At 39.2% G+C, this 27,541-nt stretch overlaps 2 protein-coding genes across 3 annotated transcripts in view; one reads left to right on the top strand and one right to left on the bottom strand.

Moving 5' to 3' along the window:
* Positions 1-9,586, bottom strand: part of cers6 (ceramide synthase 6) — a 19,374-nt gene extending 9,788 nt beyond the window's left edge. For both annotated transcript variants that reach the window (XM_037686426.1, XM_037686427.1), the window contains exons 1-4: positions 9,394-9,586; positions 7,371-7,476; positions 7,164-7,294; positions 1,265-1,322 (exon numbers count right to left, since the gene is read on the bottom strand). In XM_037686426.1, coding sequence (XP_037542354.1) covers positions 1,265-1,322; positions 7,164-7,294; positions 7,371-7,476; positions 9,394-9,563 — 465 coding nt within the window. In that variant the 5' untranslated portion in view covers positions 9,564-9,586. The remainder of the gene's footprint in view (positions 1-1,264; positions 1,323-7,163; positions 7,295-7,370; positions 7,477-9,393) is intronic.
* A 1,409-nt stretch (positions 9,587-10,995) lies between these two features.
* Positions 10,996-27,541, top strand: part of stk39 (serine threonine kinase 39) — a 32,263-nt gene continuing 15,717 nt past the window's right edge. Inside the window, exons 1-14 of the mRNA XM_037686425.1 lie at positions 10,996-11,213; positions 13,518-13,630; positions 13,864-13,972; positions 15,985-16,123; positions 16,693-16,748; positions 18,290-18,399; positions 18,488-18,589; positions 19,067-19,200; positions 19,569-19,617; positions 20,169-20,234; positions 23,707-23,829; positions 24,441-24,470; positions 24,852-24,908; positions 26,677-26,738. Of these exons, the coding sequence (XP_037542353.1) occupies positions 11,114-11,213; positions 13,518-13,630; positions 13,864-13,972; positions 15,985-16,123; positions 16,693-16,748; positions 18,290-18,399; positions 18,488-18,589; positions 19,067-19,200; positions 19,569-19,617; positions 20,169-20,234; positions 23,707-23,829; positions 24,441-24,470; positions 24,852-24,908; positions 26,677-26,738 (1,250 nt within the window). The 5' untranslated portion in view covers positions 10,996-11,113. The remainder of the gene's footprint in view (positions 11,214-13,517; positions 13,631-13,863; positions 13,973-15,984; positions 16,124-16,692; positions 16,749-18,289; positions 18,400-18,487; positions 18,590-19,066; positions 19,201-19,568; positions 19,618-20,168; positions 20,235-23,706; positions 23,830-24,440; positions 24,471-24,851; positions 24,909-26,676; positions 26,739-27,541) is intronic.

The raw sequence follows: 27,541 nt of genomic DNA, 5'->3' as shown, positions 1-27,541 counted from the left end.
ATATATATATATATATATATATATATATATATATATAGTAAATGGACTGTACTTATATAGCGCCTTTCTATCTTATCAAGATACTCAAAGCGCTTCACACTACAATCTGTGCCCTCATTGACCCATTCATACAGCACTCTACTAGATCTTTGCAAAGAATAATCAGTTTTATCACATTCATACACCAATGGGACACACATCGGAGGCAATGAGGGTTTCAGTGTCTTGCCCAGGGACACTTCAGCATGCGGCTGCTGGTGGAATCGAACTCCCAACTCTTGCATTGGAGGACAACTGCTCTTAACCACTCATCCACAGCTGCCAACCATTTTGCCCAATTTTCAATAGAGACCTTTCTTACTCCTAGGTGCAGCCACTCATCAAAATGGAAGTTGGTACCTCACTTCTTTTTCAAGTTATCCAGCTCACAAGATGGACGGCTGGATGAATGGTATATCTAATTTCCCTCTTTGCTCTGTGACAGGGTGTTCTTGCATTAAATCCTAAGTAAAACGTGTTATAATTAAACTTTGAGCCGTCATTCTGCCTGAGCTTACGTCTCCTGTACTTTTCTATTAATAAACCCCCCAGAAGCTGGAGGCTGACGCCTGCAGCAGCAACCACCACTGAGTGAACTATTTTCACATAGTGCTTCATCATGCAGCTTGTGTCTCTGGGAGGTTTTTTCCTCCTCTGTTTAGCTGCTGATGCTGTTTTCTATGCACTTTCATGAATATATGCATATAAAACTTTCTAACATCCTCACCCGCTGGGATGTCAAACTTTCAAAGAAGAGCGAACAGTTTTACTGGGTGTACTGGGATGCTCTGATCACCCTTATCCCCTGAATTTAACCAGACACAGTGCAGCGCTGCAGGGAGGTTTTTTACTAGCTAAAAACATTTTCCCTAAAATTTGAGAACTGAAAGGGTGAAATATGTGTTTCTTCAAAAATTAAGCTTTTACAATCAAGCTGTTTAGAATGAATGTAGAATTAGTTGGAACATACATATTTATATATTTACAATATATAAATAATATTATATATTATAATTGTTATTATCATTAACAATTAATTAATTGACAATTAATTGGGTTAATCAGTTGTAGAGGTAATTAGTTTTGAGTTTCATCAAAATATGTCCAATGGTTTACAAGATATTTTGCAAACAAACACACAACTGAGCACACGCATAACTGCATCAATCAAATACTTAAAAGTTAATATTTTATGATTAGAAAGCAGATGTCAAACAAAACTTACCTTTTTAAGGAAACGCACTCCATACGTAAATATGTACAAGTAGAATGTAAATCTCCACCTGAATAAAGTAAAAACAAGAAAAAGATTAGTATAAATTTAGCAGTTTCCTTGTTCTATCATTATTTGGAGGAGACTTTAGCATTTTTTTTTTGTTTCAGGGCCACAGCCTTAAATTTTTTTTGCCAGTGAATGAATCTGGTTCTCAAAAGCCATGAGAATGTTCTCATCTTTTATTTTTTTTGCATTGAAAAATTATTGCTGTTCTTCAATTTATTATTTTTAAATGAGAAACTTGCAAAAAGCGGTTTTGAATTTGCACTGCACACATGCTTCACATTCTGAACTGAATCTGGAAATATCAAGATTGCAAAAGAAATACCAAACTTTTTATTATGAGACATTATGTTCAGCACATGTAAGGGTCATCCTTGTTTCTTTCCTAATTCTCCAGTACAGGATGAAAAATGAGACATCCCAGACTTCCTCACAGTTCGATCTGTTCCCGTCCGTCATGACTGTGTGTTTTAAATAATCCTGTATAATTTACTGTAACCGTTGTTACACAATGATGTGATCAGAAGGGAAACTGCTGCAGCTGACGAGGCTGTGATCAAACACCTACTGATGAGGAAGTTGTGCATTAGCCTGCTCATAACAGCTAGACTTTGACACCCAATTTGACATGTCTAGCCCTGAAACCCAACACGGCTCAAAGTCTCAAAATGAAGTGACTCCACATCAGCACTCCACTTAAAGCAAAACTCCTCTTTTTATCTGGATGTTTGCTTATGATAATCATTGTAACTCTAATATGTATTTTAAAAAAAAGATTGCCACATGAGCATGTAGCCTATGGGAGCCATCATTAGCTGTTTTCTGTTCTTGATCAAAAGAATAATAAAAGCAAACTGTGAGGACGAGACTACCTGGCAAACAGTAAAGTCTGTTGCATGGCAACCGATCAAGCTGCAGATTTTTCAAGTGATGCTAAATCGCTGCTACGTATATAAAAGCACAATGACTCACAGCTGCTTCTCTTGAGTACATTCCTTCAGAATTCAAGCCCAGAAGGTTTGTGTCACAATGAGTTGTACTTTTATGATAACCGTTTTTTTTAATAATCTAATACCTGGCGTCTGTTTGCAACTCCTAATTTAGTTGCAACTTGCAAATTACACTTGATTACCAATTAATAGTTAACAAAATTAGACTAAATGACTTGGTCTATAAACGGCCTGCAAACTGTGGTTTACTTGTTGGGAAATAATCGAGTTAACACAATGTGCTATGTGTTATCTAAAATATCTGATATGTTTATAGCAAAGCAGCCAACCATCTATGAACATGCTGCAGAAATTGGCTTCAGAATACTGAATAATTTGAGAGTCCTGCTAGTCTCAGCTGTTATTCCTGGTGTCTTCCTGCAGAGAAACTTCTGGAGGTTAAATCAAACATCAATTTAAAAAAAGATGCTAATGGCATTAAGACTTCGGATTTTTTTTTTTTAAACAACACAAGTATTGCTGTTAGTATACCATCTGCGTTTTAGCAAGAACACGATAAAATCATGCAGCCAAATCTAATGAAACCCGGCTAAGAGGTAAAAGCATGAAAAATATATTTGTGCAGATTTTTCATCAAGTCGTAGAAATTTATAGAGGTCTGGCATCAAACTTTAACTTTAAATAATATATGTTGCAGGAGGAAAAAAAAGTTAATATCTGGTAAAAACTTCAGACTGAACTCCCTGAACAAAGATATTAAATCTAAAAAAAAGCTGTCCTCTTCTTTTGTATTGGATAAAGCATATGAAATGTCAGTATTTTACTCATGATTATGTCTTTGTTCTTAGTCGAAAGTACAGAAGATGATGGATGGAGAAAGATGAGATCACACAGTTGGGACTATTGAGGATTTTAAAGCTCCCACTCAGGAAAAGAAGGAATCGACTGCACTGTAAAGTCCATCAATCTTTATCTCCTGTAGTCAAATATTTTGCCAAGCTGGAATTTTATACAAATATTTCAGTGTGTTGTAGGAAAGGCTTTGCAATATGTTTCTTGCAACAACATCAAAAAAAGAAACTCGCTCTTGATTTTTTGATGCATGCTCAATAATCCAAAGAAATCTAACAAAGTTAAGTCAGGTCCTCTGGATGGATTCTTCTTGTTAAAACGTTTCGTCTTTTATCCAAAAAGCTTCTTCAGTCGGAGGAGCTGCAACAAACTCAGTATTATAAATAGCACCATCTCATCAACAAGTTTGCTGGGGACAGACAAAGCTCCTCAGACTGAAGAAGTCTTTTGGATTAAAGACGAAAACAATATTTCCTCTGGTATTGGATGCTGTGCAGCTGGAAGGGTTTTTACTGAAACTTTTTTTAAACTTTTGGACATTTGTTATGTGTAACCACGGCAACATTTTTTTTTAACAACCGGGAGCAGCTGATTAACATCTCTAAGCTCAAATAAAACCTCAACTACAGCCCCAAATCTCAAATGAGTTGAAAAGGAGGTGCAGTGGATGCATTCCCGTCTCCCTGCTGGCTGTGCTCGAGTGCCTGACCATTGAGATCCTGGAGCTGGCAGGAAATGTGACTCATGACAGCAGAAGGACCAGGATCGTCCCCTGACACCTGCAGCCGGCTTTCCGCAGCAACGATGAGCTCGGCAGGCTGCTGGGAGGAGTGACCATCGCTCGGGTAGGAGTTTTACCCAGCATTTGGACGGTCCTGCAGCCCGTGGGAACTGAGAGGCCAGTCAAGTCCAGGTAGACGGATTAGATGGCCTCTGCAGCCAGTTTCTTCGGATCCACTGTGAGACAGACCTCTACAAGAGATCCTTCCTACCTACAGTCATCAGTATCTATAAGATCTCTTAATGAAACGAGGACGAGTTACAACATTTGTTTTCCCTTTGGGATGAACAAAGTATTCTGAATTGAATTGAATCAGGCACGACTAAGAGACAAAGAATTGTGTCAGTCTGCAAAAACGGAGCCAAGAGAGCCAAATTACAGCACAATCGCTGCTGGAAGGACCGAACCAGCTTCGCTTGGAGACCTGCATCAATAGAGAAAGAGCACATGGACGAAGTATGGTAAAAACTAAAGTTAAATCTAAAATCATCGGTGAGAAGTTGTTTGAGTCAAACCTCTTCAATGAAATTGTGTGACAAGTCCTGCAAAATTGTGAGATATTGTGACAATAATATCACACTTTCCCCTTTAGCTTAGGGCACATATGTCAAACTCAAGGCCCGGGGGCCGAATGTGGCCCTTGTTGACATCTTATCTGGCCCCCCAAGATGATATGTTAAATGTAAAATACTTTTTTCAGTTGATTTTTTTTCAGTAATCTTTAATTATGATGTCAAAAGTCGAACAGGGAACATCAAATGAGACCAATCAAACAATTTTTTGAGGAACCTGACACCAAGAAAAGATGTTGGGTATCTAATTTGAGTTAATGTAGATTCTGTAACTGGCCTTTTGTTTGAAAGAAAAATAATTTTTGGACCCCTTTTGTGAGTGAGTTTGACACCCCTGGCTTGGGGCAATAATTACTGTACGCTATAGACATATGTTTTCAAGTTGACTCCAAAGGATCCAGGTAAATCCAGTTTCTTCTTGTGCGAATGGAAGCATGTTTGCCTGTTCGGAACCTTGCGTGAGGTTGTAACAGGAGTCCAGCAGCCTAATCAGCTGAACGTGTTCTCCTGAGTGAACAGCAGCCGCAGGCGTATCAGAAGATGCGAGGCTCCTCGTGTCTCTAACTGCCAGATTTACTCCACCAGTGTCAGACATGACTCCGCTCTGACAGCAAAACTCACTCCTCAGCCTTTAACATCACGCCGCTAAGTAAGTACAATCTCCCTGATGGCAAACGCTTCACTGCAGATTAGAAGTGTTGCCTTTACAAAAGAGTGAGTCACACTGAGACACATTCAACTATTAACAAACAAAAGTAACTATTTACGTTGCACTACTAAGATGCCATGGAAAATACAGGATTAGTAACCCAAAACTAAGGGGTTATCAGTCAAAGAGCCATCTCAGCATTTTGTTATTTTTGTTTTTATCATCCGTCGCAATAAGCTATCATGTGTGTGCTCTTCTGTGTAAGCAAAAAATCTTGTGAGCTAGATAAAAAACAAACTGAGAGCGTAATAATTGGATGCACATACTGATTAACACTTGGAGTCAAGCAAATTTTTGCCACAGCCACTTTCAGGTAGTGTTTGCTACATTTAGCTTTTAGCATTTGGCTTCTTTTAGCTTGTAGTCTGTTTCTTTTAGCTTTAACAAATCAGTTTCAGCTTCTTAAACAATGTTCAGCCAAGTAATTCAGCTGACTGTGTCCACAGGGCAGAAAATCGGACATACCAAATTAAACTATTGGACCTGCGTGTTCAGATCAGTTTGAATCTGCTTGAGAAACGAATGAATCCCTGAAAATCAAATTCCACTTAAAATAGTCAAAATAGTTGAAAAACATACAGAATAAAACAATACACAGTAAGCTCAGTAAATAACTAACACATTGTTTATTTGGAGGAACTACTTTGTGGGGCGAATGAAACTTATGACTTATCTGTGCTGCTGATTATCCATGCTGCTGATATCATGCTGCTGATCTCTTGCCTTTATGCTGCTGTATTCATACCCAGCTGTTCACCACAGACTCATGTTTGGGCTGCCGTTTTTACACCGTATTGTTGTACATTATTAGTGTTTAGCGTATATCTTAGATCTTTTAACATACCGTTTGACATTCATTTAGCATACATCTTAGATTTTTAGTGTACCGTTTGACGTTCATTTTTCGTATATCTTAGATCTGTTAGCGTACCGTTTCACATTTGTTTAGCGTATATCTCAAATCTTTTAGAGTACAGTTTGACGTTCGTTTAGCATACACTTAGATCTTTTAGCGTATTGTTTGGCATTCATTTAGCATATATCTTAGATCTGTTATCGTACTGTTTCACGTTTGTTTTTCGTATATGTTAGATCTCGGAGTGTACCATTTGATGTTCATTTTGCATATATCTTAGATCTTTTAGCGTACCGTTTGATTTTCGTTTAGCATATCTTAGATCTTTTAGCGTACTGTTTGACGTTTATTTAGCATATATTTTAGATCTTTTAGCGTACTGTTTGGCGTTCGTTTATCGTATATCTTAGCTCTTTTAGCGTACATTTGATGTTCGTTTAGTATACATCTTAGATCTTTTAGCGTACTGTTTTATGTTCGTTTAGCATATACTTTAGTGTGTCTTTGATCCTTTTATACTGTTTCTTTTTACTCTTTATATTTTTGCTATTTTTGGTTGTACATAATTTTGTTCCACCTCATGTACCACATGTGATGCGAATGACAGTAAACTTGACTTGAACCTGCTCCTATGGACTGGCCACTGCCTTCGGACCGTAACCAGCTACATGACACCTTGATCCTGACTTTTCAGGACCTTAATGGTCAATTTAAACTCACGTCCAACAAATTTGCGTCAACATTAATGCCTCCATTTATCTAACTTGCTTTTTTTATGAGCGTTTGCTTTTAGTCTAGCACAGAACTGACCTCCGCGCTCATACAGTATGAAAATGAACGTGCAGGATCTTGCTCAGATAAAGTTATCCATCATTCCTGCTTTTCCTACAATTCTAAGTTGTGGTGTTGATGCAAAGTAATCGATGGCAGCTTATTTAAATCAGCCCTCACACATTAGCTGTAGTAGTGAGTTAAAATGAAGCACTAATGTAAATGCCAACATTAAGCTGATATAATGGTCACTATAATGGATTTTCTTGGCAGGTGTGATGTATTTTAAACTGGAAATTATTGCTGGAACAAAGCGTTTGCAGCTAAGATAGGAACTAAATGTTGCTGTCTCACATGCTTTCGCAGAATCTGGCGAGAGTGCTCGGCTTCTCCTGGTTGCGCCGCTGCCGGAACCAACGCTGGATGGTGCGCACATCCCAGTCGAGTTGCTTGGACAGGCCCTCCAACCTCTTCTCATCTGGATGCTGGCAGGAAAGTCCCCAGAGTTATTTTTAGCTACATGATAAATTATAAAAGTAAAACGTGAAATGCATGTTGCACCTTGGTTATAGCAGTGAAAACCTTCTCCAGGATAGCGTTCGGCTGTGCCTTCTGGGGCCCGTTGGCTTGGATTTTTAGACCCATGGCACAAGGTCTTGCAATGAACCTGCAAAAAACAAATATTTCATGTCAAAATAAGGCGTTTTTCATCAATTTAGATTTATAACGAACATATTACAGATTGTAATGCACACATTCATACGCATCACATTTACCTGTTGCTAATAGTTACTGTTAGTTCCCAATGTATATTTTTGTTTTACCATAACCTGTCAATGGTTTGAATGCACGTGCTCTTACACAGCTTGTTTGGCTCTTAACAATTTATTATTGTTGCCAGCTGCAAAGGCAAAGGGAGACAATAATGTTTGACTGTCTGTTACTAAAATATCTAACGAACTATTCGACAGATTTTATTTAAACTTGTCGAACGTAATCTTTGGATTTACGTCTATAAATAATTAATTTTTGGAGTTTTACTAATTAAAGATGGCTGCCACAGCCAGCTGACATTAAAATCTAAAAATGGTTATAACTCAATTAATGTTACACGTGTGAATCTAAAACTTGGTGTGGCAGCAGCTGAGACTGATTCCTAACAAAAATTCTGAGAGCTATCCGATTACAGATTTATAAAAAAAAAAAATTGCCATGAACTATTTGGAGCAAACTTTATCTGTCTGTTAGCAAAATATCTCATGAACCACTGTATGTATTTTAATTAAAAAAATTAAGAAATAATCATCAGCTGTATCTCTAGGCCTGATTGACTTTTTGAGCTAACCAGATTCAAGATGGCTGCCACAACTAACTGACCTTAGAAAACACAGTACTGACTATATCTGAGTCAATTTGACAGATATTGACAGAGGTTGCAGCTGATAGTCATTTACAGCACATACTTTAAGTGCTCCTCGCTGTGTAAGATATTTGCTTAAAACTTTAGCATTATCCCTTGGAGTCAACCCAGTTTGTCTGTTAGCAAAATATTTATTAACCTTTATTTAACCAGGCAAATCCCATTGAGATCACAGATCTCTTTTGCAAGAGAGGCCTGTGTCTGAAGGCAGCCTAACATGCATGTTTTTGGTCTGTGAGTGGAAACCGGAGTACCACACAGAAAGACCCCAGGTCCAACCGGGGACTGAACTCAGGACCTTCTTGCTGTGAGGCCACAGTGCTAACCACTGATCCATCATGCTGACATCTCATCAAGAATAATGTGGATTTTAATGAAACTTTCAGAAAAATAATAACTGGATGTACAACAACGTATCAACTTTTGGATCAGCCCAATTAAAGCTGTTTGCCACAGCTACAGTATGTGATATTAGACAACACAAAAATGGCTAAACTCAGTTTTACAGCTATTGAGCTCAAATTTGGGGTGGTTACTGAGCATCATTTGCAACAATGACTCCACATGTGACGTGTCAAAGCAGCTACAACTCAGCCACTTCTTCTGAACAATACATCAAAACTCTGGCATGAAAGGAAGTGATGGTGAATTTCTTTTTTTTTTTAAAGCTAGGCCTTTATTGTTGTGAAATATTTACGCAGACTAGTTGGGGTTTGTTTGGCAACTGATATTTTCTGTTAGAAAGAACTACTGAAAGAAATCCTGGGACACTGTGGAAGATCAACCAACCGAGTTCACGAGGAGAGTTTTATAAATTATAAAGAGCCTAAACAAAGCAGCGTGTTGAGGGGAGGAAGGCTTCACTCGCAGCCTCCAATAAAGACACGTGATGAGAAGTGATCTGTTGATGACTGAGTGAGACATGGCTCACAACATGAAACATGAATTCTGAACTGTTAAAGGATGATGCTTCAGCTTTGGGCTCCAGGTGGTCAGGTCTGTGCGCTCTGACGGACGCACGGAGAGCAGAACGCTGCAGGCCTGAAGGAGAAGGATGATCCGCCGTGCACATCAGGTGCCATTGTTTTGGAAGGGGGGGACAGACTGCATGCGCATCGCTCATACACACAACAAACCAGCACACCCCCCCAGCCACCAGCTCACCTTTCAAACACCAGCCGTATCATGAAGATGCAGAAAGCTAAAGGACACGCCAGATACAGATCCTCTGCTTGCGGGAACGTCGCCTCATCTGTGTTCTTCAAATCAGCCCAGGTTACGTTATGAGGGAGCCAGAACCTCTCGTTCCAGAACCACGCCAGGATCCCGGCCATGTCTCCCTGCAGCGGACACCGAGGAAGAGGAGGAGGATGATGATGGGAGCTCGGAGATGAGCTGATGCCCGTCCGCTTCAGCTGCTGTCCCAGTCAGTCAGCTGAAGCTGGCCCAATCCTCAGCAGCTGAATGCTGCGCGGAAATGCCAGTACGACTCTGGTAATCTAGATTAGAATAACACACAACAAATGACTGGCTTTCTGTGCTTCATTTATTATTTACATTAATGGTAGCCAGACAAAGACCCGCCTACCTCTGAAAACAGCCCAACTCAGCTGTTTGTACAAGAAAATAGATCAGCAGCATGTTTTGTAAAACTCTGCCACCTAGTGGCACATGGGGCGCATTACTAAAATCACCCGACACTACATTTAAGACAAAAGAGGTTGAATCATGTCATCTGGACTTCGTTTTTTTTTTTTGTTAAAAAGAAACGTTTCGCCCCTCATCCAAGAGGCTTCGTCGGTCTGAGGCCTAGCCATCTGGTATTACCCAGAAGCCACCCTGACTCTTGTGTTTCAAGCCTGCCTCAGATACCCCTGAAGTCTGGCCTTTTCACTAATGGTTTCAAAAACACAAAGTTTGTTTTCTCAGTCATTCAGGTATATAACAACAAAAAAGGTTGAATCATGTCATCTGGACTTCGTTTTTTTTTGTTAAAAATGATTCAACTATATATATATATATATAAAAAAAATATATCCACCTCCTGAAAACCAAAACATTCTTCATATTTTCATCCAAACACTCATTGGTATAAATGGTAAAACTACAGTCAAAATGTTAAAAATATAATTTGAAGATAGCTCAAATGAATCTCTTATTTTACTTTGCAAATTGAAAACAGACACTAAGTTTCACTGGATAACCTATTCAATTAGTGCACATTAGACACATCTATAGTGCGCGCAATATATATTTAATTGTTTCTCATGTGAGCACGAAATTGATAATTTTTTGTTTTCCTGCGCACACCACACAGTCATTTATTTTAGCCAAGGGAGCTTCATATGGCACTCACGGGGCTCCGTAGTTCTTTCCAAGGGCACCGTATGCAAATTTCTCACAGCGGGTGTAATGTGACGGCGCCATCTAGTGGACATTGCGAGCACAGTCACGTGCACTTTTAGCTGAGACACATTAAATCGTAACACATGCGTGTCAGAGTCCCTAAAACGACAAAAAGCCAAACGAAATTATAAAATAAATTAAAAACGTACAGAGGTCATTTTAAATACATTAAAACGGTTAAGCTACTTAAATCATGCAGTAGGAGCTAATTTTGCAGTATACTGGGGCTGTAGTCGTCAGCTGCCCCACTAAGAAGATTAAAAGTGATTTTCAACAAGGTCTTCCTGTGTGTGGCGAACTGGGCGCGCGCGCATGTGTACGCTCCGTTATTTTCCGGGTTGAGCTCGCGCTGGCGGGGGCTGTCGTGCTGCAGCTGCCAGCTGACACTTCCACGGAGGAGGTGAGGTCAAACCGTCTGTTCCTCTGCCCCGACGCGACAGAGGCAGCTAACTAGCGCATCCTCCTCCTCGTTATCATCATGGCGGACCAGCAAGGAGAAGCTCCGCCGCAGCAGCAGCCCGCGGTGACAGCCAGCTGGCCAATTACCAGGGAGTCGTACGAGCTGCAGGAAGTCATAGGTTTGTAGTAGACGTGCGTGTGTGTGTTTGACGGGGGGACTGTGGGTGTAATCGTGGAGGAGGCTGTAAGGGAAGTCGAGGGCCTACCGGCTTTTTTCCCCCCTCGAAGCTTTGCAATGCGGATGTTAAGAGACCGGGCAGATCTGTCGAGACAAGCCGGAATCAGTGCTGCTGCTCCGGGGTGGAAGTGTCCCATTCAGCGGGGCTCAGATCCAGCTGCTTCTGTTTGTTACAGAAATCACTACAGCTGTGACTTTCACATGGAATACGAAATCATCTCGAGCGAATACAGAAGTGTTTTAAATGCATTTCCACCCCCAAAAAGGGAACTTGAATTAATTAGGCTATTATGCGCAAAAAAAGAGTTTTGCCTCACAGATATCTCACTTTAAATATAAACATAATTTTGATTGCAAATGACTATTGATTTCATATTTGAACTGTTGATATTTAAATAATTGCAAACATTTTCTTAGTTGTCTTGTAATGTAACACTTTAAAATTTGTTTAAAGGCCGTAACAGCCAAAAGTACTATTTTTTTTCAAGGTTCTTTATTGTCATTCGCATCACATGTGGTACATGAGGTGGACGGAAATTGTGTACTCAAGGTCCCCCCAAAGTATCAAAACTATAAAGTATAACAAAGACACGGTATACAAGGAGCTAGGATACGCTAAACAATATAATGTAATATAATACAGTGTATTAAACAGCAGCCTGAACATGAGTCTGTTGCGCTCTTGAGGCCTTTTGGATCACAGGCTCGCCTTCTCTAGCCTCGGTTCCACCGCTTCCCCAGTAGTTTTCCAAATTTATCGATATGAAATTCTGAAATGCAGGTACTCGTTTAATGTAAACAAAGCACTTTTATTTGCATGCTTTACCCAACGAATCTGAGATTAAATGCGTACCAATAAATCAAAATTGTTGGACTTGGTCCCAAACAGCTTTTCTATGGCCGACGAAATAATAAAAAAACTAAAAATCAGAAACTCAGTTAGTTTATACCATTTAATTAATAAATCAAGTAAACCATCTTCGTCAGCGCTACAAAACTGTTGATGCTAAAGTGTCAGTATTTATTTATTTACCCTTTATTTATACAGGTAGTCTCATTGAGTCACGAGAACTCATTTTCAAGAGAGACCTGTTTGGGAGCAGATGATGGGGGTTAAATGCCTTGCTCAAGGGCCCATAGTGGGGCAAATGAGGGAGGAGGCATGTGTGTGTGTTTCACATTTTCTACCCACATTTTAATGTTGTCAGTCTGGGGAGTTGAACCTGCGACTTTCCGATCACAGGCCCATCTTCTCTAACCTCTTCACCACCACTCCCTTATATAGTATTATATTTATTCCTAGTAATACAGCTGCATTGTTTTTCTGTTACACCTATATAATACATAAATGCTTAGTAGTACTTCTGTTTTATAAAGTTGTGTACTGTCGCATACCAGAAAACATCAAGACTATACAATATGAATGTATTAAGTACTAGCAGCTATACAAAAAAAAAAGTAACTTGGTGTAAATTCTTTGTAAAAATATGAAAATGAGTAAAATTTAAAAAGTACACAAAGGATTTGTGTTCTTTATAATGAGCTGAACCAGCTTATTTGAATAACATTTGAGCTCTGGTGATGGTTTGTAACACTTGGGCTTTTGATGCAAAACGTGTGGCCTGCAAGTGTAAATTGCACTCGGACAGAAAAGGATTGTATCGTTTTGTGCAAAAGTACAAACATTTTTTGTTAAAACTTCTAAAAGCGTGGACAAATCTAACCTTTACAAGAGTATCTACATTTAAATAAATCACCAAAGGTTAGTTTTAGTGATTTTCTTCATTAATTTTGGAAAATATACACCAAAGCAACAGTAGTACGTCTTTAATTCAACGAGAACGAACAAATAAAAGCTGTGCAGTATAATGATTTTCTTTTTTTGTTGTTGAATGCATGTTTTCTAGAGATGACTTTACTTGTCGTGGGATTAGTGATCAGAAACACAAGAGCAATACTTTCTATTTAAAAATGAACAGGAAAGCAGTCGGATCTTTATTCACTGACTGTGACTTACGGGGCAGCGTGTTGCAGCATCTTGGTGTGAACGGCTTCACCGCTCGACCCAGCAACACATCGCGTTTGAAACAGTGATGCACGTTAAAGTCCGTTTACTTCAGCATGAGAAATGAAAGCTGTCACCTGAGCACAAAGGCCACAGAGTGACGCTGAATTCTAAAGTCTTCCAGCTGCGTGTGTGACGTTAATCCCTGTTGGCTCCTGTCCTACGTGGCTGTGATTGCAGGCAGCGGTGCCACAGCTGTGGTGCAGGCAGCCCTCTGCACCCCCAGACAGGAGCGTGTTGCCATAAAGAGAATCAACCTGGAAAAATGCCAGACCAGCATGGACGAGCTGTTGGTGAGTACAACAAATATGGGCTGTTTTCTTAACCTTCTCCAACTCATTACTCTCATCCATGTTGTTATTCTTCTGTTTTAAGAAAAGTAAAGCTTTGCAGCTTATAACGAGATAATCTGTTGCACAGCAGTGAAATCACGTGACGACTTGCAAATCGATAAGCGGCAACTAAAGTTCTGATTAAAAGTGAGATGTTTTTGGTTTTTAACGGTTTGTCATTTATCTTCCAACAGAAAGAAATCCTTGCCATGAGTCAGTGCAGCCATCCAAACATCGTCACCTACTTCACCTCTTTTGTTGTGAAGGATGAGCTTTGGCTTGTCATGAAGCTTCTGAGTGGAGGTAAGCTTAGTCCTGCCTTAATACCGCCTAATATTATATACACAAGTATGAAGCCTTCGATGCTCTTTCACAGGTCTGTGTTTGATTAGCTGAATATGGAACAAGCAGCTTTTACCATCATCTCTAACAGGAAACTCAAAAATAACAAAAAGAGATGTAAAACATCTGACTACACAGTAACATCCAGTCAGTCTGGCTTTGTATTTAACTGGTAAACGGTGTTGAATTTACAAACAACTTTTGAAATGTTTGCCTTTGATTCATGAGTTTTGAGCGATATCTAGCTTACTTTTGAACATTTAAAGGGATATGGGCTGCTGTTGTTTGACATATTGTTTTGTACTATTAGTACTTAGTGTATTCTTAGTTTAGCATATTTCTTAGTTCATATCTTAGATCTTACTACTGTTTTTCTTTACAATTTGTATTTTGTTGGATGAAACTGGGACCCTGTGTACATAGTTTCGTTCCACCACATGTACCACATGTGGTGTGAATAACAGTAAAGACACCTTGACCTTGGATAGTTCAGATTGCGCATAGGGTTTCAACCCAAGTCCAGTCCCCTGAGGTTGAACACTACAGCTGCTTCTCCACGGGCGTGGCTTTAATCGGTTCACATCGACTCCACATCAGTCAGTTGTCTCCATTACCAGTTCCTGCTTGGGTTTTGGACCCGCCTCAGCCATGGTTCCAAGCGAGCCGAGCTGAGGAAGCGATTTTGACGTCGGCAAACTGCAGGCGTGGATTGACGACGCTGGATGAGTCTGGGCTGTACTTGCAAACTCCTCCATTTTCAATCCAGTTGTTACAGAGCGTAATTTCCTGAGATGGAGATGGCGAGCTGCAAATCCAATGTAATCTCATGGACCAACGATGAGGTGCAAACCTTTTTCTCCCTTTTGGCTAATGAGGGCATAGAGCGTGAGCTCGACGGAGCCACGAGGAACGAGCGAGGTGTCTGAAAAACTGTCTGCCCATGGCTACACTCAAACGTATGAACAGTGCCAGGACAAATTTAAACCAATGAAATCTGACTATCGCCTGCTTTGCACTGATGATCCCACCCACGATGTGAGGAATACACTCCCATTGGAGACATACCTACACTTGACTTGAATATAACCAAATGGGAATGAAGCTATTAGAGTGGTACTTAACAATGGAGATGCTGTTTAAGTGAAAGGAGGGGAGGCAGAGGACTAGCGACTCTTAGAGGCAACATACAAGATAAAAGAGCATAGATCCTGGAGTACATCATGAAGAAATCACCCAGTATGCACTATTATGAATGTCTCAGACAGCAGAAACCCATTGTGGAAGAGGTGAAACAAGAGGAGCCATCATGGAAAGTTAAACCCCTGCATGGCATGCACAACTGAGAGATTGGGAAGTGGCTGATATCAACAAATCCTACCAGTTGCTAGAGATGGCTGAACAAAAGGACACTGCACTAATATCATGGCAGCACAGAAGCAGTAGAGGATGGGGTCTGCAATGCCAGACAGGAGCCAAGATGCAGGCTGTAAGATGCCCCTGAGACAGTCTAACACATAATGATGTAAGATGTAGACAAGTAAAGCATATATGGGATGCCATAACCACCAAGGATGGTGGACTCCTCCTGGGTTAAGATACTGTGGGACTTGTGGATCCAGACAGGTGATGTCTAACCAACCAGACATGCAACAGAAGAAGGCAGTGGTGATAGATGTAGCAATCCTGAGCGACTGTAACACCAGAAAGAAAGAGCACAAGAAGCTTGGGCTGAAAAAAAAAAATACAGAAGTTGTGGAGAGTCAAGGCCTCAGAGGTACCAGTGGTACCAGTGGACACTGGAGCACTTGGTGCTGTGACCCCCAAACTAGAATAGTGGCTCCAGTAGATCCTAGGAACAACCTCAGAAGAGCCCAGTCCTAGGAACAGCTACGATGCTGCACAGAACCCTGAAGATCCCAGGCCTCTAGTAGTTTGTTTTAAATTAACGTTGAGCTTTTTTGGTGTTGTTTTAGGTTCTATGCTGGATATAATAAAGCATTCAAGCAAAGAAGATGATAAAGATCGGTACTTAGATGAGCCTATTATTGCCACCATATTAAAGGAAGTTCTGGAGGCCCTGGATTATCTCCACAGAAATGGACAAATTCACAGGTAACCTTTGTATCTGGTAATTCTATTTTATTCAAGTTTTTTCTGTATTATTTTAGGATTTAGGAAACTGCTAACATCAGTAAAAAAGTAGTGGTTTTGCAGCAGTTAGAATGTTGCCATTTGAATCAGTGCAAAACATTACAAATTAAATCATCAAAGTTCATGCTCCATCATCCAGGTACAAAATCCAATAATGTTCAGTCAGGCCATCTGGACTGCTTCTTTTATGTGGAAAGACGTTTCGCCCTCTATCCGGATAGAGGGCGAAACATCTTGCCACAAAAATGCAACTGTCCAGATGACATGACTGACCATTACTGGATTACAAATTAAAGGTTGATGGAATTTAAACATGTTAATTAATCTAGCCTTAACTCGGTTGTGGTGTTCTGTTCTGCACACTTCCTGGGTGTCAAGGTCACTGAGCGCTGGGCTTGAACCTCTGTTTGCCCCTCGGGCAGAAGTTCCAGGCAGGATAGTTCGTTTGACTCTGTAACACAAATGGAAGAATCAATGCTGCTGCATGTGGCTTTGACGTTTTACTCCCATTATTGTTTTGTCCACCACAGGGATGTGAAAGCTGGGAACATACTCCTGGGAGAAGACGGTTCTGTTCAGATTGCAGGTTTGTTGTTGGATTCTGCTCTTTTCTGCCTGTTTTTTTAAAACCATTTTACAGATTTCACACTTGCCCTCCTAAACTCATAGCTCGTCGTGGTTTTATGTTCAAAACATGCGCAGCAGCAGGTCCACTTCTCTTTCACACATTTGTTTTGGCTCTTAAAGACGAGAAGGCCGAGTCGGTTCTGATTGCTGATTTAACTGGTGATGAATCGCAGCTTCTCGTTTGAAGTGTCCTAATCTTACCACTAGGCAGACATTGGGCAGATGTGTTTCATGTTTTTTTTTATTATATTATTTCAAGAAAAATGACTTAATGTGCCATTTTTAGCAGTGTCTTCTTCTGATGACAATATCTTCCTTTGGCATGAACAAATAGTGCACAAATAGTCGCAGCATGTAAACTCCGATGCTTCCCTGGTATCAACCACTTTATATTCACTTTTTTATACGACTGTCGAACGTCCTGATGGTATCGGCTCCGTCCAATTGTCTGTTCGTAAACTTTCTCTTGTTCCGCCCATAACTTCTGATTGGCTCAATATAATAAAACGTCATACACGTATGCATCATCACTAGGCGGAGTGTGCATACACTTTTTTGATTACCCCCAGCTGTAAGGTCAAGGTCACAAATCAAGGTCAAAGTTAAAAAGGCATTTGCTTGTCCGGGCTATAACCTAATCCTCTCAAGATAATTTAATGACATGATACACATTAGTACCCCCACTAGACAGCATGTTGTGTAGTCTTTTCATCATCCCCAGCTCTAAGGTCACAAAGCAAGGTCAAAGGTTATACAAAGACTTAGCTTGTCTGGATCATTGCTAAAGATGATATTAGATAAAGATGAAGCAGATGGCCACTTGTCCTGAGCCTGGTTCTGCTAAAGGTTTCCTCCTCATGAGGGAGCTTTTCCTTTCCACTGTCGCCTTCATGCTCAAGATGAGAGTTCTGCGATGGAGTTAAATTCAAAGCAGTCTGCTCCTCAGATATATAATGTTAAATTATTATTTTTATACATGAATGTTTCTGTTCAGTGCCCAGAGATGACTTCTGTTGCGATTGAGCGCTATATAAATAAACTGAATTGAATTGAATATTACTGTATGCTGTACTTGTGGTAAAATAGCTTAAACACTGGTTCATTGAAAATATTTGTTATATTTACTTCACACAGAAATAATGTGAGTTTGAATGTTTTAAGATTAATGCTGATAATCTATTTAGTTTTTTTCTTTTAGCAATGACAATTACTGACCAGACTTTTTGCAGATTTACCTTTTAAAATTTAAAGTTCACAGCTACCATAACATAAAACAGCTGTTTGCCATATTAAGATCCAATGCAAAGATCTGTTCTTCATTCATAGCAGGAACAAAGTTAAATTAAAATGACAAAAGTTACATTAAATACGTTTTTTTCTTTTGTTTAACAGTAACAGGATAAAAGTAAAAGGAAGAAAGTAGTTCAGACATCTGCTGCACAATCTGAGATTGTAACTAATGGGTGTGATTAAATTTCCTTTTTTATGTTGTTTTTATAGATTTCGGAGTCAGTGCGTTCCTTTCTACAGGAGGCGACGTAACTAGAAATAAAGTTCGAAAGACTTTTGTTGGCACGCCTTGCTGGATGGCTCCAGAGGTGATGGAACAGGTGAGCTCATCTCAAACATCTTTGTTTTCCGGAATGTTTCTTTTTGGTGCAAAACATCGCAACATGCCGCAATGTGGTATGTTTTTAGGTTCGAGGCTATGATTTCAAAGCAGACATATGGAGTTTTGGGATTACAGCCATAGAGTTAGGAACAGGATCTGCACCCTATCACCGCTACCCTCCTATGAAGGTGAGTGCTTCAAATGAGTCATGATGATGATTTACTCCTGTAACTTTCACTGGAAAGGAGACGATGAAAACACAGGGAACATACAGTTGGATTACTCAATGTTTTCTGCAACCTGCCCTTGTTCTGTGACATTGCGTTAGTACCGTATTTTTCGGACTATAAGGTGCATTAAGCAGATAAGTCAAACTTTATTCAACTCGTTCACAATAACCACATAAAATCAGTTCAAGGTCGGTAAGCACAACCAGAATTAATACATAAGGCGATTATAAGGCTCACTGTCGATTTTTGAGAAAAAGGATTGAAGGTGCGCCTTATAGTCCGAAAAATACGGTAATTAAAATCCACCGATAAGCCATTTATATTTGCTTTATAACGCATTTTGTCATTCCTTTCCCTCATCTGCTTTGTGCTTTGTTGCATTGCTGCTAAAACATGTTTGTTTTCAACAATTTTTTGTTGTTGTTGTGTTTTCAGGTTTTAATGCTTACACTGCAAAATGATCCACCCACTCTAGAGACGGGCGTAGAAGACAAAGAAATGCTCAAAAAATATGGCAAATCGTTTAGAAAGTTAATATCAATGTGCCTTCAGAAGGATCCTGCCAAAAGGTTTGCATCTTATTTTATATATTAGTTGAATATTTCAAACAAAGGTTGAAGCTGGCGCAGTTCGCAGTCAGTAAAAAGAACACGATCTTTGTTAATGTTGCTGTGTTTGGATATATTTTAAACACTGTATTTCTTGTTTTGGCACCAGCGAAGGCTGTTTTTGTTATTCGGGCCCTGCTCTGGATATGTAAAAGCAGCTCTTATTTTTTCTCTATATAAAATAGCATTTGTTTGGTTTCCAGCTGAAGTAGTTCTTAGTTCTGCATTTTTTCTGATGTTTGTGTCCCTTTTTCAGAAGCACCTTCCCTGCCTACAGGTTTTCAAGCTTTACTTTCATTAATTTGTGTGTGTGTTTGTTTTACCTCTAGACCTACGGCTGCAGAGCTTTTGAAGTGTAAATTTTTCCAAAAGGCCAAGGTATTTGTCTCATCTCAAATAATAGGCACGCTGTCTTTGTTTGGTTTTGTTATTAACGTTGTGCTTGTGGCTTCAGTCCAAGTCCAACAGTGACTCACTCGTGTGCTCCAGTGATTTCATGCTGGTTTGTGATGGTTTATCAAACCACAAAGTGAGCAGCAGCAAATAGGTTATCAGTTTTAATAAACCAACAATACATAGTTCTAGTAAAGCAGGTGCTTGGTAGTGTCTTGCCACGGTTAGAAGGTTCTGGCCTTAGCTTAGTTTTTTTTTTTTTTCAGTGAAATTTTCTGCTTGCTCTTTTAAATTTAGAGTATCTGCATAACAAAACTAATATTTGTATTAATCATACACCAATAGCCATTCTGGTTCTGTGAATGTGACATAGCAGGATCAGGCATCTCCATTCTGTTTTAACTTTAACCTATTTTTTTCTGCTGCAGCTAATTAAGAGCTTTTGTTTAAAGAATAAACCGCTTGGGATTTTTTTTCTGACTCATAATTAAGTTTCAACGGTTTTCTCTTTGTTCCTCCACTTTTCTCTCTTGCAGAACAAGGAACATCTCGTTGAAAAGCTTTTGAGTTGTGCACCAAAGATTTCTCAGAGAGCAAAGAAGGTATGTTTACATAATTACACCCTGCAAAAGATCCTACTTGTATTATTCAAACACGAGTAAAGGGTGCAAGAATCGATCGAGGAGGCTTTCTCCTGCAACACTTAGTCAACGCAGCCTCTGTCGTTTTGCAGCGCATCAAACACGATATGTTTTGTTGTGTAGAAGATGTTAAAATGTTTTCCTCCATGACATAAAAGCCTTGCTGCGCACTGCAGCACTGATGTTTGTCAGTACACTTTAAAAGCAGCTTCCTGCATGTGCAAAAGGTAAATTGACTGCTACCGTCAGTCAAAAAGAACGGCACTCAAATTCATGTTTGTTTGCTGTGTTGCCCCACATCTTCCACTTTAGTGGAGAGGAAGTGCAGTTGTTTTCAGAGGCAACTGATATTGGCTTCACAATGATCCGCCTGAATGCCCAGGACAGGAGCGGGCAGAGAGGGCATTGCCACAAAAGACAAAGTGGTGCAGGGGTGGACATCATGTGGTCCGGAGTACATAAAGGACATAATACACAGCACAAGTGTTATTGTGGATGATAATTGTGCACAAACAGAGCAGGGTGATATATTGTTGTTGATGGTTTAAGTGTGAATTAGTGGCTTGCAGCAGCAACAAGAGGGTACGGACTGCTTCATGAATATGTAGAGGTAATATTAAAAGAGCAAACATTGTCCTCTAGTAGTTTACAAGCATGCAATTATTTGAGAATATAATTAAAATGAGCTTTAATATTATGGTTTTGCAGAATAAAGCTTTCGATATATGAGACAAAGCAAATAAAATGGCTTTCTAAATGTAATTTTAGTCGATGGAATTTGTCCCAAACAGAACGTAGTGAGCGAACTGAATCTTCCACTGTAATAATTTCCCAGGGTTTCTACATGCTGAGTTGTGACAAAAGTGTAATTGCAGTCGTGGAGATTTCTGAGCAACAGAGCCGGTGTCCTTGTTGCTTTGTGCTGATTTGACCTGCAGAGTCATCCACATTATAAACTCAGCAACATTACCCAACGCTTGCCGAGACAAGCAATACTGTGGAAACACAACTATCCCAGGATGCTGTGACCTTAGCTACTTCCAAACCTCTTTACTCAGCACCTCTCATTAGACAATCTCTTTAAATCTTTTGACCTCCTCCATCTGCAGCATTTTCCTCTTTTGGACCTTGGTTCCTTGAGATTCATCGCCTTGTGCGGAATTCTGTACTCATTGTAAAAATATTGACTCCGAGGTAATAAATATTCAAAGATAAGACCTGAATCTGTACAGCTAGGCACTCGTTTAAGGAGGATCTTATTTCTCCTTTTACCTACCCCAGGGAATGAACAGGAGCTGGCAGATTTTGTCATCAGAAAGTAATTATAGATGTTATCTAATGGTTGGAGAGAATGAATGGAAAGTCTGTTTAAAACAAAAAGGGAATGGGAAGAGTGAATGATGCCTCATTTAGAACCTATAAACAAGACTGTGTCATATTTTAATTTAAATGTAAAAGATTACGTTCAGCAATGCAGTTGTATTTGAACTAAACATCCAGCAGAGGGCGCACTCGCACACATCTGAAGCTTCAAATAAACAGCAGCCATCGTTGAGAAATATATGGGCTTGAGATATTAATTAATTTAGCAATAAAATAATGGACGAAAAACAAAACTGAATGGTGATCAGTTTTAATGAATGACCTTGTGCAGAAATGATCATCAACAACTGACTGAGCTTTTCTTGGGCACTTTCTAAAGCCCAGTTTTAAAAAGATCAAATTTACCTAGAACGTTTTGCAGCTGTAGCCTCTGAAAACCTTGAAATCTTTCTGTGGGGTGCTCATGTTTGGCTTTTGCATTGATCTGTGTCTGTTCTGCTCAGATACCCTGAGCAGAACTGGAGGTGTCTTTGTCTTATCTCAGATTTGGAAAGCAAACCCGACACCAGCAGAAGGCTGGAGCTGCTTTAACTCTGACCTCGTCCAGAGCACAGGGAATTTATGAGGCCGGTGGCTTGCAGCGTTGTGTGCTGACTCTTCTGTATCACTTTGCAGTTCCTCTGACCTCACATTTCTAGACTGAGCTGCACATCTTGCATGCTTTTCTACTCTAAACTGGAAAAAAGTGCTTTTTTTTTTTTAAACAATGATTTTGCTTTACTCCCAGAATTTGTTTTATTAAACAGTCAATTGTTTAACTTATTTCTTTTTATTAATTTTAACAGAAATAATTAAATCCATTGTGATTTATTAATTAAAAACCTTTAATTTAGAAAATATTTGTTTGCAATGCAATGTTTAATTCTTTTTTTTAAACAGCATACAGAGAGTTGCTTGTATATTAATTCAAATTGTATAAAGAAGCAGTTTCAGAAAAATATGTGAAACTAAACTAGAGAAATTGCATTTTCTGCGAATATGCTGTGTGAAGGCGTATTGCTGAAGAACTTGCTGAAAAACAGCTGAAATGAGCTAAAAACATTCTTAAATGTGTCTGAAATGGAAGAACAAACCTAAGGTGGCAGAAAAAGCAGAAAGAACACAATTTGCTGAATTTGGTTAAAATAAGGCAGAAATGAACACAAAAAACTCATAAATTAGCTTAAAAAAGGTAAAATTGGCAAGAAATAGCTGAAAAGTAGCTGAAAAGACGCTGAAATTACCAGAAGGAAGTGGCAATAGCACAATTATGCCCAATTAGGTTGAAAAAAAGCAGAAATGAGCACAAAGAAGTGGAAATTATCTGAAAAGGTCAGACATTTGCCAAAAACATCTGAATAGTAGCTAAAAGAACAGAAATAAGCTTAAATTAACAGAAAGAAGTAGAGAGAGAGAGCAGTTGTGTCCAGTTAGGCTGAAAGAAGCAGGAATGTGCACAAAAAATGGAAATTACCTGAAAAAAGCAGATATTTGCAAAAATAAACATCTGAATAGTAGCTAAAATGGCAGAAAAAAACTTAAATTACCAGAAGGAAGTAGAGAGCACAGTTGTGCCCAATTAGGCTGAAAGAAGCAGAAATGAGCACAAAGAAGTGGAAGAACAAACAAACAAACTTACGGAATAGATAAAGCAGGAATAACAATATTACATAAAAACAGGATTACTATAGTGTGAACGCTTAATAAGCATTCACACAATAAAAATGGTAAAAGAGAAAACTCTTTCTTAAACAGTTTAATCCATTTGCAAATAAAAGCAGAATGTGATGATTTTAAAACCATTTTGAGTACATTTTAATCAGGACTGGCACAAACATAGCTTTTTAAATATTAAAATGTATAATGGAAAAAAAGCTCCGTTTGAATTTCTATCCCAGTAAAGAAACGGGAACATATTTACCAGTTTATGTACTTCTGTTGTAACAAAAGCTGAACTTTTCTGATATTGTGTGTTTTTATGTCCACAATATGCAGCAAGTGCTGAAGCGTGGATAAATAGCATGCTTATGCACACGCAATTTAAAAACTACTGTGTGTTGTGTTGGTCAAGGTGAGGAGAGTCCCCGGCTCTAGTGGCCACTTGCACAAGACGGAAAATGGCGACTGGGAGTGGAGCGACGACGAGCTGGACGAGGGCAGCGAGGAAGGGAAGGTAGCGGCCACTCAGGGCAGGGTAAGCAAGACGCTGCAAAAATCATCAGATTTTGTTATCGTTTGATGATAAAATGCATTTAGAATAAATCCACTACACGTTTTGAACTAAGCAGGGCTGTTTCAGTGTTGCATGACCCTCCCGACCCTTCTGTTTTGGCCTCTGTTCATTCCTGTCCTCCTCCATCAGTCAGTTTTGTAGCAGATGTCTGAAAGGATCTGCCACGAGGTCGCTGTAATGAGCTGCAAGATTGCTGTAAAAATGTTCGGCAGAAGGAAGAAGCTTGCTTTGATCAAAGATTCTTTTGATAAGAAAAAAAAAATAGACTTAAATAGAAGATGCGGCAAGTGATATTTCACCAACAGCAATGATTTAAGAAAAAAAGTTACTGCTGATGTTGATTTTTCAAGCTTATTACTTTCAACTTCAAATAAAGTTTTAAAAAGGAGTTTAAACAAATGCGCATGAATAGAGAAACTAATGTGTGACATTTGTAAAATACAAAACATTTAGTTCTCCCTGTAATTATTAAATGTAATATTACTTGCCTTTATTATTGGTTTTATTATATTTACTGTGCATGATCATGTAAATTTGATTTTTTTTTTATTTTTATTATTTTTATCCTGCAGTCTCGAAGGGTCAAATACGAGGCCAAAGATGTAAGTTAGCATCTCATTCCCATCTCATTTGCAACTTGAAGTTATATGATAAATACCAACTGTAAAGTAGAATGTTAACAACAAACTGGTTATATTATTACTGCTCTTGTGTGTTTTTGGAAATCCCGCCAGTCTTTATTTCAAATATGTTTGTATAAGAATTATATTTTCAGTGTTGTTTGGAAACACCCAAACTTCTACAATAAAACAACAACAACAACAACAAAAACCAGAACCTGCTTTAAATAGTCTATTGAAGTCCATTCGATGCACTGTATCATTGGTTTGTAGCAGCTTCTCTCTGCTCTCTTCATAAAATGAGCTCTGATTTGATATTTGCAAGCATTCGTGCTATTATTCCTCCCATTTCCTTCCTCCTAGGATGAGGAAGATGCCAACAATATCCCCATAGAAGGCTTGTCTGTTCAGCATCCCCAGGTGAGGGATTCAGCAGAAGCTGCACTCATTTGTCATGATTCAATGACCTTGATGATTTTGTGTGTGTGCCTATATTTCTACATGTGTGTTTGTGGGTGTGCTTGCCTCTGTGTGCATATGTGTGTGTGTACACACACGTAGGAGTTTCTGTTTCCTGGATGGATGCTCTCAGCAGTAATAACTCAGAGTAAATGGCTCTCTGCCTGACAGGACCAGCTCAGTAGATAGGTGTATCTCATCTGAAGACTTACTACTGTTGTGACTCATTTTCTAATGTTATTGTTTGAAACGGAGCCAAAGCATTTTTAGGTGTAGTCCTGTGCCCAAGTCAGGAGTTAAGTACAGCTGCCACTCTGCAGCCACTTCTTCTTCAAAATATCTATTAAAACCATTAGTAATTTAGTATTTAACTAGAGAAATTGCATTTCCTGTGAAAATGCAGTGTGAATGCTTGACAGCTGAAATGAGCTAAAATACATTCTGAAATGTAGCTGAAATGGAAGAACAATACTAATTTAGTAGAAGAAAGCAGAAAGGCTGCATTTGCTGAATTAGGTTTTAAATGAGCACACAAAACAGTAAATTAGGTAAAAAAAAAAAAAAATGAAAATAGCAAATAATAACTGAAAAGTAGCTGGAAAGGCAGAAAGAAGCTTTACCAGAAGGAGGCGGAAGGAGCTGAAATGAGCAAAAAAAAAGTGGAATTATCTGAAAAAGGTAAAAAAAAGCATCTAAACGGCTAAATATTAGCTGAAAGAGCAGAAAAAGAGAAATAAATCTGAAAGGAGCATAACAAGCTGAAATTTGAATGAAGAAATTAATTAGGCTGAAAGTAGCAGAAATTACCATAAAAAACTTGAATATATCTGACAGCTTAAATTAGCTACAGAAATGCTAAAAATGTAGCTGAAAAGTTAGAAAAAGCTTAAATTAGCAGAAAAAAGCAGAAAGAACATGTTTGCCCAATTATGCTGAAAGAAGAAAAAAAATAGCACAAAAAAATGGTAATTATGTGAAAAAAGCTGAAATTAGCAAAAACAGTTGAAAAGTAGCTAACAAAAGCAGAAAGAAGCTTAAATCACCAGAAATAAGTAGAGAGAAAACATTTGTGCCGAATCAGGCTGAAAAAGGTTGAAAGGCGTGCAAAACATGTGAAATAATCTAAAAAAAATGCTCAAAGTAGCATAAAACAGCTAAAAAGTAGCTGAAATAGCTGAAAAAGCTGAAACTTGCAGAAATAAGTTGAAAGGAGCATCCCAAGCAGAAATTAGCAGAAAGAAGTTAGAAGAAGCACACAAATGTTTTAGTTAGCAGAAATAATCTGAATTAAGCACAAAACAGCTAAAAACACAGCTGAATTTAGCTGAACAAATGTTTAAACTTGCAGAAGGAAGCTGAACCAGAAGAAAATGTGAAAGGAGCAGTAACAGGTTGTAAACAGATCTAAAGGTGTGAAGGATGTAAAATGAGCTCAATTAATTTCCTATGAGAAAAAATGTCACAGAAAAGGCTAAAAATCCCACACCCCCCCCCCCCCCCCCCCCCCCCGAGCCGTATTCACTTCTCCAGCTGTTGTAAATAGAGGTTTGTTTTCATGTCTGTGCCCACTAATGCTTTATTCTTACTGTCTTACGCTTTCTTTGCAGTGTATGGTTTGTGTCTTTTTGTTGTTGTTGTTGTTGTTGTTGTTGTTGTTGTTGTTGTTGTTGTTTTAAATTCCTGCTGAGTAGAGAAAACGTGATTCATTGTCCAATATGTTTCGATGCAGGTGGAACCATATGAAAATACACCGTTCATTCAAGGTGCTGTTAACATGGTACTACGACTACGGTAAGACTGAAGACCGTTTTCTCCTTAAATCACACTGCAGGATTATAAAGTACACATTTCAGGTCATCAGAATCAACCTTTACTGTCATTGCACAGAAGCACAACAAAGTTACATTTCAGTACAGCCGTCCAAAGAAAACAACATGGGTAGACGGGGATGCCTGAGGCTGCAGTCTCACGGGAAGCGCTGCCCTTTTTGTTTAGAAAAGGAAAAGGGAAAACATGAGGAAAGAGGAGGTATAAAAAAAAAAAAAATCATATCTCACACTGTGTCCTTGACGGGACACAGTGTGAGGTTGCAACAAAACCTCAGCACAAGAAAAAGCAACATACTGGTGACTTAAAGACGTCATGCGGAGTGGGTGATGGTGGGGGTCCCAGTGCAGGCCACCCATGTGAGCGACGCAGCCACTGGCGCCTTCGCATCTACCTAGGTTGCTGCACCGGTGGGGCAAAATGAGGGAGGCCAGCGAAGGCAGTGAATTTGAGGGGAAGTGGTTTGTAAACACTGTCCAGATAGCGCCCCCGCCCCAGCCATAGTCCTGTTAAGTGATGGTGCAGTGTTTATCAGCCGGCTCGGTAGAGCTCTGACACAGGTCCATGTCCTTGGGGAAGGACAGGGCATCACATTTGATCCAAACATGCAGGCCACTAATAGGCTCCAAAAGTTTGTTTTTTTATGAATACCCAACTGTCCTCCCTTTTTCCTCATGCACCAGTTAAACTGTAAGCAGACACACCAAGTTTATACAGAGCATCTTTTTAGCTCCATTTGTGCTTCCACTGTGTGCTCCATCTCAGCT

This window comes from Nematolebias whitei, chromosome 13 (assembly GCF_014905685.2).
Source record: "Nematolebias whitei isolate Nwh7 chromosome 13, NemWhi1, whole genome shotgun sequence".
Taxonomy (NCBI): Eukaryota; Metazoa; Chordata; class Actinopteri; order Cyprinodontiformes; family Rivulidae; genus Nematolebias; species Nematolebias whitei.
Note: the sequence above shows the minus strand (reverse complement) of the source record. Positions and strands in the feature narration are given on the sequence as shown.